At 45.5% G+C, this 19,334-nt stretch overlaps 2 protein-coding genes across 6 annotated transcripts in view; one reads left to right on the forward strand and one right to left on the reverse strand.

The window, feature by feature from the left end:
- Positions 1 to 1,451, reverse strand: part of sec24c (SEC24 homolog C, COPII coat complex component) — a 19,085-nt gene extending 17,634 nt beyond the window's left edge. For 2 of the 3 annotated variants that reach the window (XM_084341893.1, XM_084341891.1), the window contains exon 1: positions 1,278 to 1,451. The gene's annotated coding sequence lies outside the window, so the exon portion shown is untranslated. The remainder of the gene's footprint in view (positions 1 to 1,277) is intronic. The other variant, XM_084341892.1, reaches the window with a different exon arrangement.
- Positions 334 to 16,174, forward strand: synpo2lb (synaptopodin 2-like b). 3 transcript variants are annotated; one of them, XM_084341895.1, is made up of 6 exons: positions 334 to 350; positions 2,348 to 2,472; positions 6,513 to 6,664; positions 6,762 to 7,058; positions 7,163 to 7,551; positions 12,111 to 16,174. In XM_084341895.1, the coding sequence occupies exons 2-6, from the start codon at positions 2,371 to 2,373 to the stop codon at positions 14,822 to 14,824; spliced, it is 3,654 nt and encodes a 1,217-aa protein (XP_084198021.1). In that variant the 5' UTR covers positions 334 to 350; positions 2,348 to 2,370; the 3' UTR covers positions 14,825 to 16,174. The 3 variants fall into 3 exon arrangements, with proteins under 3 accessions (XP_084198021.1, XP_084198022.1, XP_084198020.1); XM_084341896.1 differs by lacking the exon at positions 334 to 350 and having other exon boundaries at positions 2,206 to 2,472; positions 6,828 to 7,058; XM_084341894.1 differs by lacking the exon at positions 334 to 350 and having other exon boundaries at positions 2,207 to 2,472.
- The last annotated feature ends 3,160 nt before the right edge of the window (positions 16,175 to 19,334 follow it).

Here is a 19,334-nt window from a genome sequence, read left to right on the forward strand (position 1 = left end):
ACGTTAATTATTTCCTGGTTCACTCACGTCTTTATTAGCTTTTGAGGTTTGCTTGGACCACACCCACAGCTTGCATCTGTGTCACCATCAAGTTGACACACAAACACTGAGAATCAATGAAAGAAATCATGAAAGCTGCTGCTGAAAATTGACAAAAGTCACTTCAACTGGATCAAAACTTACCAAACAATCACCTGAAGGAAAATCAGACACAAACCACAAGACAAGCTGATACTCTCAGCTGTGAGGGCTGGATGCTGTCGAGACAGTGTGTGATGTCTGCAGGACTCATGTGTGTCACTTATGAAGGTGTTTACATGTCAGCTGTGAGAAGACCCCCCTCTCCACAGGTAACTCAACTTTAAGGGCATGATAGCTCCTACATATCACATGTCAAACTTCAACCCCTGCTAGCAGAGTGCACGAGTGGCGTTGTTTACTCACTTGGCTTCTGGAGACTGTCCCTAACTTATATGACAGAGAGATGAGTATCAGCTAACAGACAAACACGGGCTAAACGAGCGGGGCCCTTGAATAATTCAGCAGTGCAGGTGCCACAACGAGAAACACAATCGCTGGAGCCGTACAGCTATTTAGTATGTCGGGCCTACTGAGTGACCCACATCTGCTCCCCTGGCTAGGTCGCACAATTACGAAACTGGGTTAGCAGTCAAACAAAATAAACTTACTGGAACTGTAATTCATTGATAATAATAAACATATGTTGGCAAAGTCAAACGCCAGCTTTGTTGGGGGTAAAGTGTGATAACTACAAAGCTAGTAAGCTAACGCGAACAACCTCAGTGCCGCATTACAATCAGCTCGCTAGCTAGCTAGCTAGCTAACGTTAGCAACACAACATGTCAACCAAAACCTCAAAACACTGAGCCTGGTTAACACCTGAGGTGGCTAACTGTTACGAGTCCAACCCGCAGGGCGAAGCTGCACTCAACATACATGATTTAACAAACGTACAAGTCACGGGGGGGCTAACCTAGCTCGTTAGCAACCACACTAGCCACTTGAATCATGATGACAGCGGCAGCGGTTGAATCAGCTGTGACCAAATCGCCTCAACCGGAGGTAGCCGACGTTAGCCTACTAACGTTAGCTAAGCTAGCAGCCACCAGCTACTTCGCAGAGCGGTGCTAGCCGTGCCCTAGCATTTAGGTAGCATTAGCAGACGTAGCTAGCAAAAAAAAAAAAAAAGGCAAAGCTCTCCTGTCAAAGCCGGGCAACGGATGTCTGACACCGACTGGTTTCAAATCGAAACCTACCTCCGAAGTGTTGTGAACAGTAAGGCTATCCTGTATTCGGGGCAAAGTGTGAAACCCGGTGGCCGACAAACTGTGAAGCCGATGTCGTCCCGGGGTGCTCCTCACTAATCCCTTCTCGGTATCAGAAGCGGACATTCAGCGGAACTGCTGCAGCGCTGTGCCACGTCCACATCCGGACACCGCAGAGCGACTTCCCCCACGTTCACCTCCGAGCGCTGCGTGAGAGGCTCCGCACACAGCCAGCCATCAATGTGATAATACAAGTAAAACAACTTAAAACATGTTTTAATTTATGGCTTTTAAAGGGAGATAATGTTGTCACCAGGAAGTTAACACATGTCAAAAATTCATGCACAAAAAACTCAATTCTCCATTGACTTCCATTCACTTTAAAGTTTCCATCAGGCCATGAGCCAACCTGGCAACCCTGCCACTCATCTATCAAATAATAATGTGCCAAGAGGAATCTGATATGGCCCTCACACTTTCCATCCACGTCGGGGTTAAGAAAATAATGACTCAATTTTCATTTTTGGTGTGAACTTGTCCTTTAATTAGGGTTGCCAGATCTGCGCACCTGTGTCTTTATCCTGCAAGCAAGTACTCATAGGGGTGAAGCAGATGATGTAGGTCACTCCCCGAGGCTGTTCACATGAAGTTATAGATCCTCCTCGCACCTTCTCGTCTCAGGGTGCAGATCTTCGAGCCGTGGCTGCTGGCCAGGCCCGGCTGCCCTGAGGGGGGTTGAAGGGGGGAGTGGTGATAGTGGTTATTTCGGGAGCGTATATCAGCAAGCATCCCCTCCTGTACAGAGTGCTTGAGAGTGACATGGCAAGTGTTGAATGCAAGAGACGACACACACACACACACACACACACAACACACATGCCCACCCTCCGACACAGCATTCCAGTATAAGCACATGAAAGCCTGCAGCCACCCCCCGTCTCCTCATGGGTGGAGTGAGAGACCTGAGCCTCACACTCGCTCATTGATCCTCGCAAGAGTGTGAGGAGCTGGAGAAGGGCAGAGCAACTCATACACCCTCACACACACACTCACACACACAGCAGGCTGTGAGCTGCGAGCTGGGATGGTAGCGGAGGAGATTGTGGTGACCCTCTCAGGAGGAGCCCCGTGGGGCTTCAGACTGCAGGGAGGAGCAGAGCAGCAGAAACCTCTACAGGTGGCCAAGGTACAGTGGAGCCCATGTGTGTGTGTGTGTGTGTGGCAGAGAAGACTTACTGCCACAGCGGTAACATGAGTGGTCGGGTTTAATAGAAAGTACAGCTGTTTGATGGTCAGTCCTGTGCTTTGTTTGTAATTTGAGCTTTTGGTAAAATCAGTGTAAACGAACCTGTTGCTCATTGTGTGTTTATCACGTTGACCATAAATCTCTTGTCAGTGTAACTTTCTAGCTTTTCCCACACCTGTACTACTTTCCCTGAGTTTGTTCTCAGCTGGTTTGAGCAAGGCAAGAAGTACTGTCCCTTGAAAGCAGCACTGGAGAGGGATCAGTTTGATGAGTGACATCATACTGAAATTGTCTTTTCCACATTAAAGGGGCACTATGCAGTTTTGGGGAAGAAATCCAAACTCATAATTTTAATATTTACTACATTAATGAGGTACCAGTACAACTCAGAAATAATTATTTTTTCCACAACTGAATAAACAAGCTGTTCTCAGAGGAAAATAAGGTCCCAGAACACTGTTTGAAGCTAGAAAGGTGGCAGGGTCCGCCACATATAAACAAAGTAAAACAGTATCAAGCTGTGTCGTCCTTTAAGGTCAGTTTGTTTATTTAGTTTATCATAAATAAATCAAAATTTCTTCCCCAAAACTACGTAGTGCGCCTTTAAACCTCTTCTACTGCTCTTTGAGTATATTTGACACAAGCAATCTTTCCTCTACTTTCCTCAGCAGTTATTTATATTTTTATATTACCTCCGCCAAGGAGGTTATATTTTCGCCCATGTCCGTTTGTCAGTTGGTTGGTTTGTGACCACGATTACACAAAAACTACTGAACAGATTTCCACGAAACTTTGATGGAGGATGGTTCTCGGTCCCGAATAGACCCCGTTAACTTTTGAAGTGGATCAGAAATATTTTCTCATTTGCGTTAACATTGCAAGATTTTTTTTATATATATTTACGTACATTTCTCAAGAAGTAATGCAGTGATCTTGATGAAAAAAACAGGTGTATTTAGGTGACTGATATTTATGAGCGAGCAGATTTAAACATGTTTTATTTGATATTGGACCGAGCTCGATTGAATTCGAGGGGCCTGTTGGTTCAAAATCTCTTTTACAAAGAAGACAGCGGCATAAAACATTTTCACATAAAAGAAACACACAACAGATGTCAAACAAACAGAAAGAGACAGCACCTCTGTGGTTACAGTTTCACACTCCCTGATTCACATGGCGGCCATTTTCCTCCATGTCACGGTCAGGGTGACAAGTTGTTGTCATTTTACAGCTTCCCAATTGATCTGCAACTGAAAAGATGATGGATAGTTTCATGTGGAGGGCACATTCGGCCATATTTCAACGTAAAACAACACATTTTATAACGCGCTAGCTGATGTTAGCATACAACAACTCCCCTGCTAACAATACTGTTTGATTACTTCCTGCGTGTTTCACTTCCAGATGTCTCCAAGATGTGTGTTGATATTTCTCAACGCTCTGGTTGAATGCTAACGTTAGCTGTCGTCTAATGGAAGCTAATTGGTCATTAAATGTGTTGTTTTGCCTTGAAATATGATGAAAGATGAAACTTTCCGTTGTCTTTACATTTGATAATCAATCAAGAAGCAGTGAAATGATAACAACATCAGATTTCCTACGTTTATGTGAACGGAGCAGTTCGACATTTGAGCTCCCCCCTGAGTGTTATGTAAGAGGAAAATGGCCGCCGTATAAATATGGTCTATACAGCAGCAGAGATTAAGTTTAAACAGGTTAGTGTACGCTGCAGGCATAAACATTATTGTAGCCTTAACAACAAAACAGTGGGTAATAAACTTGTTTCAGACTTGTCATCGTCGCATATTTATCGGACACAATAAGCCGACTTTAAGCCAAGTTATACTCCTTTTTCGCAGAAGCTTTTCGTGTCTGTTTATATTCGTTGACAGTCCAGAATGTTCTCTCTAATAAGAAAATCTATTCTGGAGAGGAGGAATGTGACCTCGCTCACACCGGCGTTCAAAACTTGGCCCGTCTCTCGTGCTGTCATGACGTCCGATTCAAGATGGAGGAGGCGGCGCTCTGGCATCGAACGCCTCTCTTTATCCAGGATTTTCACTCAGATAAGGTCACCTTTAATGAGAGTTTGATCAGTGTGCGTGCCTCTTCTTGTTCGTAAATGTGTGTGTGTGTGTGTGTGTGTGTGTGTGTGTGTGTTTGGATGGGCATACCTCAGATAAGCCCGGTTGGGAATGGAGCGCAAACTAGGGGATCAGAATAGCTCATTTAAGAGGAGCTGGACGCTGAGCATGGAAAAAGGCCTCTCGTTCACACACAAAGATGCAGAAACACACACACACTCGCACACTTTACTGTAAATCCTTCTCTTTCTCTCTTTGCCGTCTCAGTAGCGCCTGTCTTTCTTCGTCCGTTTAGGAATGTGGTTGATTTTCCTGCGAGGTTTTATTTTGGGTATTTGGGGAACATATGGTGAATGACTGGCATCCTCCCCCCCGGTCCAGACTGGTGCTGCAGCTGTTCAAACCCCCTCTTTCATGATGTACACTTGTGCTGTGTGTGTATGTGTGTGTGTGTGTACATCTAAGTACGAGAGCGATAGCACGCGTGACGCAGAAATTGGATTATTGGGTCAAGAGATACTGATAGAAGCGAATACTGTTTCCTCTTTGAGTCCGAGTAGGTGCGGGAACACACTTTCCCCCTCTCAACATTGTTAGATAAGGTGTGTGAGGAGACAGAGGGGAGGTTTTTATCTTCTTCTTCTTCGAGTGAACAAGAATACTCGCCTTCCCGTCCGTCCCAATCTGTCACCCGGCCCCCCGCCGACATACTTCCTGAACGATCCCATGACATCATCTCTTGGCGACCTCCAGCAACAGCTGCATGACTTCACGAGTTATTTCGATACGACGAAGGCTGGCGCTAGAAGAGAGCGCATCAGCCGTTCTACAAGTCTCAGAGCCTTTGGACATTTTACTAACAGCATACCCAATTGATTAGATGTTTGGTCAAGAAAATGCTCAAAAAATGTTGATCGATGTTTTCCAAAAGCTCAAGATGACGTCTTTAATTGTCTTGTTTCATCCACAACCCAAAGATATTCAGTTTACTGTCAAAGAAGAGCAAAGAAACCAGAAAATATTCATAAATAAAAGAAAACTAGTTTTGCACGCGAAACGTTAGTCAATCTAAATCACGCTTTGATTAAGATGTTGCTAAATTCTGATTGGTGCATGGAAATATGCGGTATCACCATCCCCGAAATAGCCCCAATCACTTTAAATCAGTCAGAAAAACTGAAATCGCTCAAGTGAAATATCTAAAACTGTTCAAACCCTGGCAGGAAATAGTGATTTGCATGGGAACACATTACTCTTACTCAAGTAAGAAGATGAAAAATGTGATTATGATATTAAATCCCCGTATACATTTTCTGTTTGTAGAAAAATGAAACAATTCCAGTGCAGACTGATGCAGTGTATGTGTTGCTTTCGGCCCATTTATTCTCGATGCCCCTGGTTAGACTGAATGTTGGGGTTGGATACTACGACTGTTAAATATTGTGGCTTTACGTTCTGAACTGTTTCTGATGATAACAGCAGATTAAATAAACTCAGTTTCAGGATACACATGCAGGATCACAAAAGGTTGTAGAAGACTGAGAAGGGTGTGGGGATCCTGCAAGGGTTTGCAAGATTAATCTTTAGGGACTGCAAGACATATTTCTTCATAGATTCCTTAAACTATAGCTTGTATTTCTTGTGATTTACTGGATATTTTCCCCTCAGAAATCCCTCGCCTGGTCATAATAACTGAAAGACGTATGCAATGTGTGACAATAGTGGCCTCATAGTGTGTTTTACTGGGTCAAAAGCCATAAAGGTGTAAAACCACATGTCTGAAAAGTTAAATAACTAATAGAGGGCGGTGAGGTTTAGGTGGCAAAGTAAACAATGTAATGTCATTTCCCACAGCAATGAGAACCAATGTGTTTTTAACCCCTCTTCTCTCTGCAGATACGCAGGCGCAGCAAAGCCTGCAGAGCTGGACTGAAGGAGTACGACGAGCTGGTTGCCATCGGCCAGCAATTGTGTGCAGAGCTCAGTCACGCTGAAGCCATGAGCCTCATAGATGGTCAGAATGCTACGCTCAACCTGAGGGTTAAGAGGTCAGGACTCACACACATACAGTGCATGAAAACACATCAAGCAAACCGATGCATGTTTGGCATTTTCACAACTTGTCATCTGTGCGTTTCCATCCAGGGCCCCACCTGGATTCCACTCCTCATCCTACTCTGGTCACTCTGCATCGCCCCGCTCCTCCTCCAGGGTCCTGTCTCCCACCGCGGCCCCCTTATCCTCCCATCGGTCCTCCCTCTTCTCCCCCACCGGGATAACCATCACTTCCCCTCCAGACAGCGAGGCGTACTACGGAGAGACAGACAGCGACGCGGACACACAGTTGCACACGCAACGTCGTCCACGGCGCACGCCTCCTCACGCACGCTCGCCTGCTCGCTATGACAACCAAGAGGAGGAGGAGACCTCAGAGATGAGCGGGTAAGGGATGGTGATCTAGAGTCGCAGCCCATGAACTGTTTATCCTTGTTAAACACATGAAGCTTTATGGTGTTTGAAGTTGATGCTCCTTGTTGTATCTTAAGGTATGAGAGTGCCACAGATGCAGGGGTCCCCACGCAGGGCCAGTGGGAGGCTCAGTGTCTTCCTGGCGTCCCTCGCAGAGAGCTCATCTACCAGCCCCCCCAGACCGAGTGGACCACTCCAGAACACACCCCGCACACTCTGACCCCTCACACACTCACACCGACCCCGGACCAGGGGCAGGCGGAGGCCGAGGGAGAGGGCGACAGCGGCTTCCAGGAGGTGGCGGGCTGCATCGGGCTCACCTGCCCGCCGCTTGTGTCTCCTGAACGGGCGAAAGAGGCTCTGATGATGGGCTCTGCTAAACATCTGGTGCCCATGGTGGGACCACAGCTGACCCCCATCAGCGATGAGCTCTCCACCACTTACATGGACAAGGCACGGCAAGCCAGTGAGTATATATCTTCATACAAAACAACAGTACAGAGAAATACGACTAGATTACAAAGTGGCTCACAAAGACAAAGAGGGTTCTTTGGAGGAATCAAACCACAGTTGTCCCAATTTTGACAAACAGCACGGGCTTATATCTGTATGGCAATTACACATAGAATATATATATAATGTATAATTGATGCTACAATGAGTGTACATCACTTCCACCAGTAAAAGTTTTAGGATAATACACCAGCTGCCCACCAGAAAGAGGAGTTTCTCGAGTCTCTCGTTGTAACGCAGCTATTTCAGTCTCGACAACTGTGTTTTTGCTTTTTAATTTAAATTCCAAACATTCCCCTGGTGTGTCTGAAGGCATCAGCTGCAGAGAGCTGCGTCAAGCTTAAATCAAACGCTACATCGCCCTCTAGTGGTTATTATCCAGAACTGGAGCATCCAGTCACATTCACGGGCCGGTGGTGATGGGGTGAGATATACCAGATACCGACAGAGATATTCCTCCTTCCTCCTCCTCCCGTCCTCTGTCCCCTGAAACAGCAGCCTGTCTCTTCTGTCAGTATTCTGAGCATTTGCCTCACTCACTGTATTTATAGGCATTGAAGCCTCTGATTGATAGACTGGACGCATCTCTGACTTACAGGCCACACAGCTGAATATGTGGTGTGTAGTCGTGTGTGTTGACGTGAATGTTTGTATATGTGCAAGCGGTGGTGTGCATGTGTGCGCAGTATCGGTGAAACGTCTTTCATTCTTGTGCTGAAATGACTCGTCAACGGATTTGTCGGATTAATCAAAGATGTGGAAGATCTATCAAGAGAAAGGCCAAACATTTGTTGTATCCAGCTTCTCTTATGTGAGGATTTACTGTTTTTCTCTACTTTTTAAATTCTTGTAAATTAAATATTTTGAGCTACAGGTCCTCTTTTGGACGGGAAACGATTTTATTGGCTAAACAATTTATTTACTAAGCTGAAAAGTAATGGACGAAGTTGGTGGGTGAGATGAGAAGTGGGATAGAAAATAAGTGGTTTTCACTTTTCTTTGCCGCATATCTTTGTTTTTTTCTGTTGCTGTATAGTTCATCATGTCTTCAGGCGTTAAAAAAAAACTTATGAATGAAACAGTCGAATAAGCGTTGGTAGATGTTGCTTCATGTTAAGGGGTCACAAGCAAAACAATTACAAGATAAATCGATAATTGCTATTCACAGCCTAATATGATTTCTGCTGTGATGGTGACATTTTATTTTAACGGAATAGTTTGTCACTTTGGGAAATACATTTACTAATTTTCTTTCTTCGTTTTAACGGGCATCCCATTAGCTTCCATTAGCTGGTCGCTAATCTTCCAGGGGTCGAAATGCGAATAATGCGACTCATCAAGTAGTATCAACACGAAGATCAGAAAACAGGTGAGATCTGTATGAATAAGATGACAAACAAAAGAACCCAAGAATGGAAACAATAACAAACAAAGTTGACGCAAACTCACTGTGTGAAAAAAATACAATTTAAGAATCAAAAGGAACAGCTAGCATGGGTCTGTTTATTGCTAACAAAATCTGCTCATTAGCACACTGAAGCTCACTACCTGAAGGAAAGAAAAATATCTGTTATTATCTGTTCGGGGTTGGGTGAAATTTTAAAGCTTTGACAGCAAGAAAGCATTGCAGCATTCTTCTAAACAACAATCGTAGCTGGGAGCTTGTTTTAAAATGTAAAAAACACCCCAAAAAAGAAACATAAAATGGCAATCTCAAATTAATTTAAAGAGATATTATTTACACCCTTGATGTGCTGTCAAGCTCGCACAGAAGAGGTGCACACTCACACTTTGAGCTTAGCAGCTACAGAGAAGATTTCAGTCTAAAAAAAAAGCGTAAATAGCGTCTTTTCAAATTTCCCATCTACTTCCGTTGTTGAGGAGAACGCTGCGACGCTGTTTTGTTGTGAAGCTCCAAAAATGTTTTGTTTTGTTAAAACAAATATGTCTGTTTTTTAAATTCATACAAAAAGTGTAAGAACAATAATTTTTAGGCATTTTACGACAGATTATGTGGCAGGCTGTACTTAGCGAAGAGACGTCATTTAACACTTTCCAAAATGTTGAACTATTCTTCTACATCATAAAGTTTTATTAGCCTTGTCTGGTTAACTCATCACCACAACAAAGTAACAATGACCACAGCTGATACCTCTGAATACTTATGCACTGACTCATTACCGACTGTTGCAGTAATGAGGGATCTGTCCTCCTGTGTGACTTAGGTTAAGGCTTTACTACAGGACGGATGATGACTGAGGTGTTCAGGGACCTGCCCTTTCTCACGTTACCCACACAAACACACACACACACATACAAATGAGCATTGCCTTTATCTTTGGGTATGGGGATTGTTGTCTCTGCTTCAACAGAGTTGTGTATCTGTGTGTGTGTGCAGTGTTTGTTGGGTGTGAAGTGTCAGCAGCAGAGAACGGCACATCAGTGAAGAGTTATGACCGAGCCTTCCTCTATAAACTATAACTGGCTTTATGAACTCATACACACACACAAACACACACACACTCAATGACACCGCTGTCTAAATATCCTCCGGTGTGGGGTCTTCCCGTCCTTGTGTGTGTGTGTGTGTGTGTGTGTGTGTGTGTGTGTGTGTGTGTGTGTGTGAGACAGAGACCAGACAGGTGTTTGATGCCTGTCACACAGACAGGAATAGTGGGTTGACATCATGTGTTGGTTTGGGTTGCTGGACAAAGGTCTTTACATGGGCTGTGCCCTGAGAGAAGGGCTGGTGGACAGCGACTAAACGGTTCCCCGCTCAGAGCAGAACTGGACTCTGTGAGGGTGTGTGTGGGAGGGTCTGAGGGAGTTTAAGGACACACACACACACTCACGTTTGTGACATGAGGGTTCTCACATCTTCTTCAGGGTCAGATCTAGGTGGACACACAGTCCCGCACGTCGTGTACGCAGGTAAGACACGTTAAATCCTTTTTATGTGCTCTCAACGCTTAATTTACAAACAGATTCACTCACATTAGAATAACTGCACAAATGTTGTTTTACTTCATTTCTTTTCTATGTCAGCACCTTAGGAAGTTTAATGTCAAGATTATCTGTCATCATGTTCTTGGCTGATGATCCTGATGAAATGATGTAGACGTGAGGATGTTATTGAGCCACTCTACCTGTGATTGTGCGTCTTATTTTGTGGTTGTACGCTATAAAGAGAAATAATGCTGAAGCATTTATACGCTACGCTATAAGCTATGTTGCTTACTATGGGACGAATACATAACGTAAAAGTATGAATATTTTGTAGTCGGGCTAGCGGCATATATCTAGTGATCTCAATGTCGGGCTGGTGGTTGGCTCGTCGGTCAGTTTACCAATTTGTTCAACACTGAAATATCTCTGGATAAATAGTTGTGCTATGGGTACAGATAATCAAGACTAGTGCACAACTGATATTCAGAAATCGATATAATGGCCGATACACCCTCAAATGTGGTGACAAAGATATGTTACAGAGGCAGGGTATTTTAAAGTTTACAAACCGACGAATCTTTGATTGGCCGATACTATCAGCCAAACAATACATCGGTCAGGTTCTGTTCGTGACTTTGATGTCGCCTTGACTTTCCCTTCTGCGCAATCATAAAGTCAACTTTTGTGGTTTTGGGTGAAATGTCTGTAAAGCTATTAGAAGAATTGTCACAAATTTAGTCCGGATGTTGACTATGTTGACCTTCCTCTAGCACCATCTCTGGGTCAACATTTTAATGTGTGCAATACTTGTTTTATGACTAAATGGCATTCTCCCGAGTCTCAGGTGTTGTTTGTGTTTAGGGCTAATTAGCAAACATTAGCATGCTAACAGTCTGAGCTGAGATGTGTTAGCTTTTAGCTCCCTGCACCAATCTGAGCAGCTGGCATTACTGTAGCAGACCCTTGTTTAAGTCATGTTGAGGATGTCATTAATCTTGCCACAGAAAAATCTGAACTTTGCACTTGAAAGATTGTTTCATATTGGGATTATGTGTTTGTTTATGTCTTGGTAGGCTTGACTGTATGAAGGTTATATAGACTATAGATGTATGTGTGCACAGAGGCTGCATCAGACTATAGTTATGTAGTGAGGATATTCATGTGAGGTGAGCCAAGATACTAAAAAGACTCAAATAACCTTGGACCGAGCAGAGATACACACATGTGGCCAACAAGCATTTGTGCAGGACAGACACTGTGATCTAACCTTCCCGGAGTGTGTGACTCAACTCTGGAGAGCAGCAGGAATTCTTTGTTCTAAATCCACGACACTCACTCCTGTCTGTCACTGATAATCCTCATGGCAGCTCCTCACTGAGATAATACTGTATAAATCAGCCACTGCTCGCAGTCGGCGAGGCCTGTTACACTGTTGTTTCCCTCATTTGTCGCCCGTGCCTTGTTATGTATTCATTAGGAATCTCATTACCGGTTCTCTCCTTTGTTTCATCTCTCTCCCAGCACATTTATTTTGGTCTCTGTCTCTTTTCTTTTCCTGTCTTGCAGAGTTGCACCGTGGGGAGAGTGTGGTGGAGAAACAGGTGAAGGAAGCTCGTACCAAATGCCGCTCTATTGCGTCGTTGCTGACTGATGCTCCCAACCCCAACTCGAAAGGGGTGCTTATGTTCAAGAAACGCCGGCAGAGGGCCAAGAAGTACACGCTGACCTGCTTCGGCAAAGCTGAGGGAGATAGAGGAGGGGATACAGAGGGAGAGACAGGAGGGGAGACAGAGGAGGAAGGAGGGAGCTCCTTCCTTAGTGGTTCAGAAGTTGACGAAGAGGGATTCTCAGCATCGTTTGACCCTACGTGGGATACCGGTTATCTAGACCTGCTGGATAGGAGAAGCTCTGCCTGCCCGTCAACCACACCAACTACTCCAACAACGCCTGTAACCAATCACAATTCAGGGCTGGACATCTCAGCCTATCAGACTCCAGGACTTGTGACCTCTGTCAATCAAAGCCCAGGGTTGGCGGTCTCAGGGCAGGAAAGCTCAGCCTATCAGGGCTCAAGGCTGGAGAGCAGCATCACAAAGCAGCCAATCAGTAACTACCCTGCACACATGTCTCCTCCAGCTGTTGCTTTGACCAATGGGGGGTCGGTAGCTGTAAGTCGGGCTAATGTTGTTCTGAGCCCGCCCTCTCAGACACCCCTTCTGAGCCAAAACGGGCAACATGGCAACCCTAATGCTAGTCCCAACCCTGATCTTAGTCAGAGCCTGATCACAGACTCAGATCATCACATGAACGCCAACCTCAGTCCTAATCAAGGGGTTCTGAACCGCACCGCACGGCCCTTCACCCCAGGCCCTTCATCTTCTCGTGCATCTGTAACCTCTGTGATGTTTCGCCCTCCCCAACCAAAACCCACAGCCGTGACCATGGTGACTATCCAGCCGACTCGCCATCCATCAGTGCCCGATGCGAGGAGAGCGGTGTCTAGCACCTCTCTGTACATCCCTCCAAGAAATAACACCAGCAACACTCCCCCCTCTGTCAACTCTCCCCCATCAGCTCTCTCCCCTCCATCCTCTCTGTCTTCTGCACCTTTTGTCCAGCCTGCTGCAAATCCGCCAACATTTTACCATCAGCCCGCTGTGCATGCTTCCCCCTCCACCCAGTTCTCTCCCCCTGCAGCTCAAAGTACCCTGTTGTGTCCATCACCTGCTCAACCCTTCTCCCCTCCAGCTCCACAGCCATTTCACTGTCATCCTGCTCCTGCTTATCCACCTCCCTCCAACATCATTTCTCCCATCTCCCCTCCTCATCCCCCAGCTTTGACTCAAGCCTCCTTCCATACCCAGCCTATCGCGCCACCTCATCCTCCTCCTCCCCCTCCTCCCCCTGCCCTACCTTCTCCATCTCCATCTCCATCTGCCCACCCCTACATCAACATGACAGGTGCAGAGACTCCTGGTCCGCATGCTGCCATGGCAAATGCATCACCTCCCCAGCCTACAGCCCCCGATTCACTGGCGACACGTGAGCAGCGCATCTCAGTCCCTGCCGCTCGCACCGGCATCCTACAAGATGCCCGTCGTCGCAGCAGTGGCAAGAAGCCGATGTTCTGCGCCGTCCAGAATAAAGATGTTAATCCAAACCCAGACTTGATGTCGATGGTCCAGAACATGGATGACCGCTTTGTGAGAGCTGCACCCAGTGGGGAGACCGGACATGAGTCAGGGCCTGAGGAGGACTGGCTGAGGTTGGGAGCAGAGGCCTGCAACTTCTTGCAGGCTCAGCGGGGACCCAGGCCACCTCCTGTAGCTCCGAAACCACAACCTCAGGTGCCACAACTGGCGGGGAAGGGAGGTCAGCTGTTCGCCCGCAGGCAGAACAGAATGGATCGGTACATTGTGGAGCGAGCGCCCTCTGTTGCTGCAGCACCTTACTCCCCTGCCCAGACGAGGGAGCCCTCACCCACACCTTCTCTTCCTGCCGCCTGGAAATACTCGTCCAACATCCGTGCTCCTCCTCCCATCAGCTACAACCCCCTTCTCTCTCCCTCCTGCCCTCCAAAAGCCCAGAAGAAGCCTGAGGTGGCAAAGTCTGCACCAGCTGGACCTAAAGGGCACAAAGCGGGCATCAAGCCTGTGGACATTATGAGCCACCAGCCCTACCAGCTCAACTCTACTCTGTTCAGCTATGGGGGTGGGGTTCCCCAGGACACCTCGGCCTATCATCACCATCAGCAGCAGCAGGGTCCTCAGAAGACAGCACGAGTATATGAGGTGAAGCGCTTCTCTACGCCCCCGCCGACATCCACAGGGCCTGCCCTCAAAGTTATTGTCCCTCGATCAGCTACGACGCTCGGAGAACCGATGTGGCGCTCTGATGTCACATCCCCTCCACCTAACCCCGCCCCCTACCAACCCTATCAACCTCAACCCCATCCTCACCAACCTCAGTGGGCCACCTCCCCACAGTGTCCCCCACCTCCCCCTGCTCCTACCGCTCCACTCCCTCAGCTCCCCACCTTCTGTGCTCCTGCTCCACATCCAGTCCAGTCCCCTACTTTCTCCCACTTCCAGCCCCCCAACAGCGCACAGGCCAACAGGCAGTTTAAGAGTGCCCCAGATCTGAGTCCCCTGGGCCCCGCTGGTGCATCTCGGCCGGTGTCCAGCAGCACTCAACCTCCCAGGGTGCCCCGGCCTAGGTTCAGCACTTCCAACCTGGGTTTGCAGCCTTGTGTCTGGCGCCCTGGATCCAGCACACACTGAACAGACTCAAACCATGGCTCTACTGGAACATAGTGCAACATTTTCTTAATAAATCCATGTGTTTTTAGTGTTGCAATATTGTTATTCAGGCTTGCAGCTTCGGGTTTTATCAGCCACGATTGTTCACGAGATCTGCTTGGCTCAGCCGCCCACGTAGCACATTTTATCACTTATAATCTTGTTGACTCATTAATTTATCCGACACATTTGATTTTAGTTAAAGGGAACACCGTGTTTTGCAAAGGAAACCTGAGAAAAGTTTAAAAAAGGAGCTCAACAGCAGATAGGAAAGGACAGAAAGAGATGCGAGAGGAAACTGAAATAAAGCTCTGTAAATATTGTATTGATTGATGAAAAATTAAGAAAAGAAGAATAGAGTACGTGAAAAGACGAGACTGTCGTGAGAGAGATGTAGCCGAGGATGGGAAAAGGTCAAAAGGAAAGCACAGGAGGCAACGATGACGTAAACAAGATGCAGATTTCATGTTTAACTTCACAATCGTTTTGTTTGTTTCTTGATTTTAGGTTGCCATCTTTACACCTGGAAACAAGCACTTTGGCTAGTTTTCATTACAGTTAAGTTAATGAACAAGCACTGTCCCTGAGAAATAAACTGAATACATTTTATTTTTAAAAAATCTGTAAACACTATACAGTACATGTTGCCATCCTGCTATATCATATTAGAAATGCTGCTTACTTTGAATTTAAAGCTGCTGTAAGTGTTGTCGTCGTTTTAGCAAACTTCCTGTAGTTAGCAAGCCCCTCCCTCCTCTCGACATCGCCACACTTGCACAACTCCTTTTTTTTCGAGGCAGCTCTCTTTGCCTCTTTCTTCTCGTCAAGCGTTTTTCATCGTTTGGACGGTTCGGTAGAAAAAGCCGGTATCTTGCTCCCTGTGTGTTGCCTGAGCAGACTGGACCACCTCTTTATTGAGTTCTCTGTCCTGATTGGATAAAGCGGGCAGCGATACGGGAACATTTCCTTTCTCTTTTACTGGGGGAGGAAAGACACGGGTTACTGACTAAACATGAAGAATTTTAATAAGAAAATAGCGCTTACAGCAGCTTTAATGTAGCTACTACTACTGTAGTTCCTCCTCTGATATAGTATATATTCTGAATATTTGTGTTTGATGATTCTGAGTGTCTTTTTTAGTTGCACTCTGCAGCAGTGTGTGCTTTGTTTTATGTAGATTTTCATAGGCCCACGAAGGAGGGAAGCCTTTTACAGTACACTTGTACACTTCTGATCTGTTGATATGAAACAGGAGAGGTATAACGCGTCTGTATAGCTGTGACTCTTTTCCACAGAGACTGGGAGTCTGAATAAAAATAGACATGACTCACATCAGCTGTCATTCTGTTTCTTCCTGTGTCACCCGCGTCATCACCCGCTCCCACACCGGGCCCCAGTATCTCCTTCCTCCCCATTTAAGCTTTTTTCTCTTTTTCAGGCATTTTCTGACGAGTCTAACGGCTTAATCGTTCTCTTAGGATTTAGGCAGTTTTGAGATCAAATGCACAGCCTTCAAAAGCAATAATTTAGGCTTCAAGGAAATGTTTTTTTTAAGCTTTCACCACATGGAGGCACTGTAGGACTTGTGATGCAGTCACGTTGCACCACCAGTTTATGGTCTCCTTTCTCGTCTCATCACAGATCCTGCAATGAAGTAACCTTTAGCGTAACAGGGAAAAAACGTCAGGTTTCCATTTTATATCTTATGTCTTTTGACCTTAAAGGAGCAGTATGTAGTTTTGGGGAAAAACAGAAAGATCTTCATCAAAAACTACATAAACAAACTCTTCTTTTCCATGACTGAATAAACAAACTGACCTTAAAGGACAACACAATTTAATTCTGTTTTACTTTGTTTATATGTGGCGGACCCTGCCACTTGATTAGCTTCAGTGTTCTGGGGACCTTATTTTCCTCTGAGAACAGCGTCTTCTTCTTCTTCTTCTTCTTCTTCTTTTTAAGATTTAATTATGCTCATCCCAGTTGAAAAATGTCCTTGTACGACTGTTGGCCAACATTTTGGAGCAGATTTTCAATTTAATGACAGCCACCTGATGGCCTTGGCGCTTTGAAACCCAACCACGGCCCACAGAAAGAGACCTAACCTTCGACCCTTGACTGGGATCAGGTGACGGTCGGGGCTAACTTTAGCTGCTAACTTTAGTCGTGTGCAAGGTCTGCTGGTAAGCCTAGCCGCTGTGCTAGTGGAAGGCGCGACACACACACATACACACAAATCCCTGCAGTGTGCAGCATATTCACTTTTCAACAAACTAGGTCACTGGATTTTAGAAATATATAAAAGCTGTAACTGCACTTATAGTAATGACTGAAGTGGCTCTTTTAACTCTCGGCCAAATTACCAAATTAGTTCTACGATTCTCCCCCTTTCGGTCTCTCTCCTCTTCTCTGTTAATACCTCTCTCGCTCAGTTGAGCACACACACACACACACACACAGCCCATTTCACCTATTTTTGGAGCCGTTAATCTCCAGCTATTTGGCCCGGTGCTAAACTCTTAATTCTGATGGCTTTTTTACAATGTGATTGAGAGCGGAGGGGAAGAGCTACCTCGTACATCCTGTCTCCACCCGCTGCTCAGCCAAAGAGGCTCTTTCCTCACGCCGCGTTTCTGGGTCGACAGAGTCGAGTGTTTGGGGTCAAGGGTCAGGGTTTAGGGGCAGGTCAGATGATGGACAATTAATGGACGTGCTCACTCTCATGTGGATCGATCAAAAACACGAGTTTCTTTTAATGTCTTCTGATTCATTACTAACTGATCTGCTCGGCTGTAACAAAGTATTAAAAGAAGGTAATTTGTAATAACCAACCAGCTCGGTAATAAACCTTCGAAATGGGAGTTAGATTCCCTGATGGATTTATAACCCAGCTACACACTCATCTGTGTCAAGGCCACCTGGCCCATCCAATTTCAGGACTACCACACGACCCAGCATGGCTCAAAGGACGGGAACAACACCACAACTCCTTTTTGCTTTGCTAATTTCAAAGCTAAATAGCAAATGTTAGCATACACAACTCAAAGTGACACAGTACAGAAATATGAAGCACCTTGCAGCTTTTTTTGTTTTGCACCAGCACAGAAAAGCCAAAAATCCATCAGTGACTAACAAAAACCTCTGGTTGGATTTAAGAGGCAGAGGACTGACGAGGAACTGTGACTGACATGATAATACAGGTGTAACTGCTGCCGGGCACAAACGAGGCATGAAACTGCAAATCATACCCAAAGGTCTGTCATTTGGAGGCGGATTTATAAAGAGACTATGAGAGGGGGAGGAAGACACATCAACAAAAGCCAAAATAGCCTCAGGCACGTAAAACAGAGTGACAGAGGAATACAGGGACTGCTGGAGAGATGCTTTCTATTCTCTTGTGATGTTTGTCATGTTATCAAAAGCTCCTGTTCTCGTGCAGTTGAGAGGGATGGGGAGAATGAATTCACGAAAATCATCAGGCTGATCGTTGTCTTTTCGCTAGCATCTGGCATCAAAGTCTCGTCTGAGGACTAAATGCGATCTTTGTGAATTGGAAACCTAAACTTGTAACAATTTCCCAAAGGAGATTATCCTCTGCTTAAGCCTCACTGAAACAGGAGGGTAAACAAGATGAACCTATTCTCACATCTCGCTTTCAGTCGACAGTTTAAAAGCTCCGATCCTGATTTTGTCCCATACTTCTTAATTAATAGCTCACTAAATAGTTCCCTACTATTCACAATCAAGGAGTTGACTTTTGGCCCCGCTGACATCAGAAAAGTTTGTAACGTGATTCAACTTGAGTAAAATCATACGTATGATATCACAGGTATGTATTTACATTGCATGTTTATGACCTGACTGACATATCTGGAGATGGAGGGGATGGTGGTGGAGTTAGGCGACAAGGCGGCCAAGCCAGTGACTGCAGTTTGAGACAGTGTTTCAACATTTGTAAGAGTGAAAAAACTGGATATCTTGACTCTTTTCCGAACCCTAACGCAGTGGTTTGTGTGACTAAACCTTGCCAGACCATAAGTACAGCATTGTCACAACCAAACCTAAAGAAACCTAAAATCACAACATAGGAAATGTGAAGTTATGTCATATCCATGGTTTGCAAAAAACTTACACTGCACATTTATTATTCTAGACTATTGGGTGGATAAAGTTGATGGATAAAAAAAATATCCTTATCATCCCGTATTGAAGTCTATGGGAGATGCAAGGAGAAACACACTAAAACCCAACGTTGCATGACTTCTGGTGAAGAAATGCCTCCAGAAAATGAAGAACACACATCAGAGAGTAGGTTAACCACAGATTTATTTTATCAACACGATGTCCATCCCTCTATTTCGTTTGGGAAAGGCTCCTGTTCGCAGTGTAGTTGCAGTCTCATCAGCTATATTTGGTCGGACTTGACAAAAGTCAGTTGTTAACCTACTCTCTGAAGTGTGTTCTTTCATTTCCTGAAGTCATTTGACGTAGA

Source organism: Pagrus pagrus (assembly GCF_965226575.1).
Source record: "Pagrus pagrus genome assembly, chromosome: 21".
In the NCBI taxonomy this organism is placed as follows: Eukaryota; Metazoa; Chordata; class Actinopteri; order Spariformes; family Sparidae; genus Pagrus; species Pagrus pagrus.

Coding starts and splice junctions, on each gene's coding strand:
- synpo2lb (XM_084341895.1), top strand. CDS start 2,371: ATGGTAGCGGAGGAGATTGTGGTGACCCTCTCAGGAGGAGCCCCGTGG. Junction 6,665..6,761: donor CTCAACCTGAGGGTTAAGAG/GTCAGGACTCAC, acceptor GTTTCCATCCAG/GGCCCCACCTGGATTCCACT. Junction 7,552..12,110: donor GGACAAGGCACGGCAAGCCA/GTGAGTATATAT, acceptor CCTGTCTTGCAG/AGTTGCACCGTGGGGAGAGT.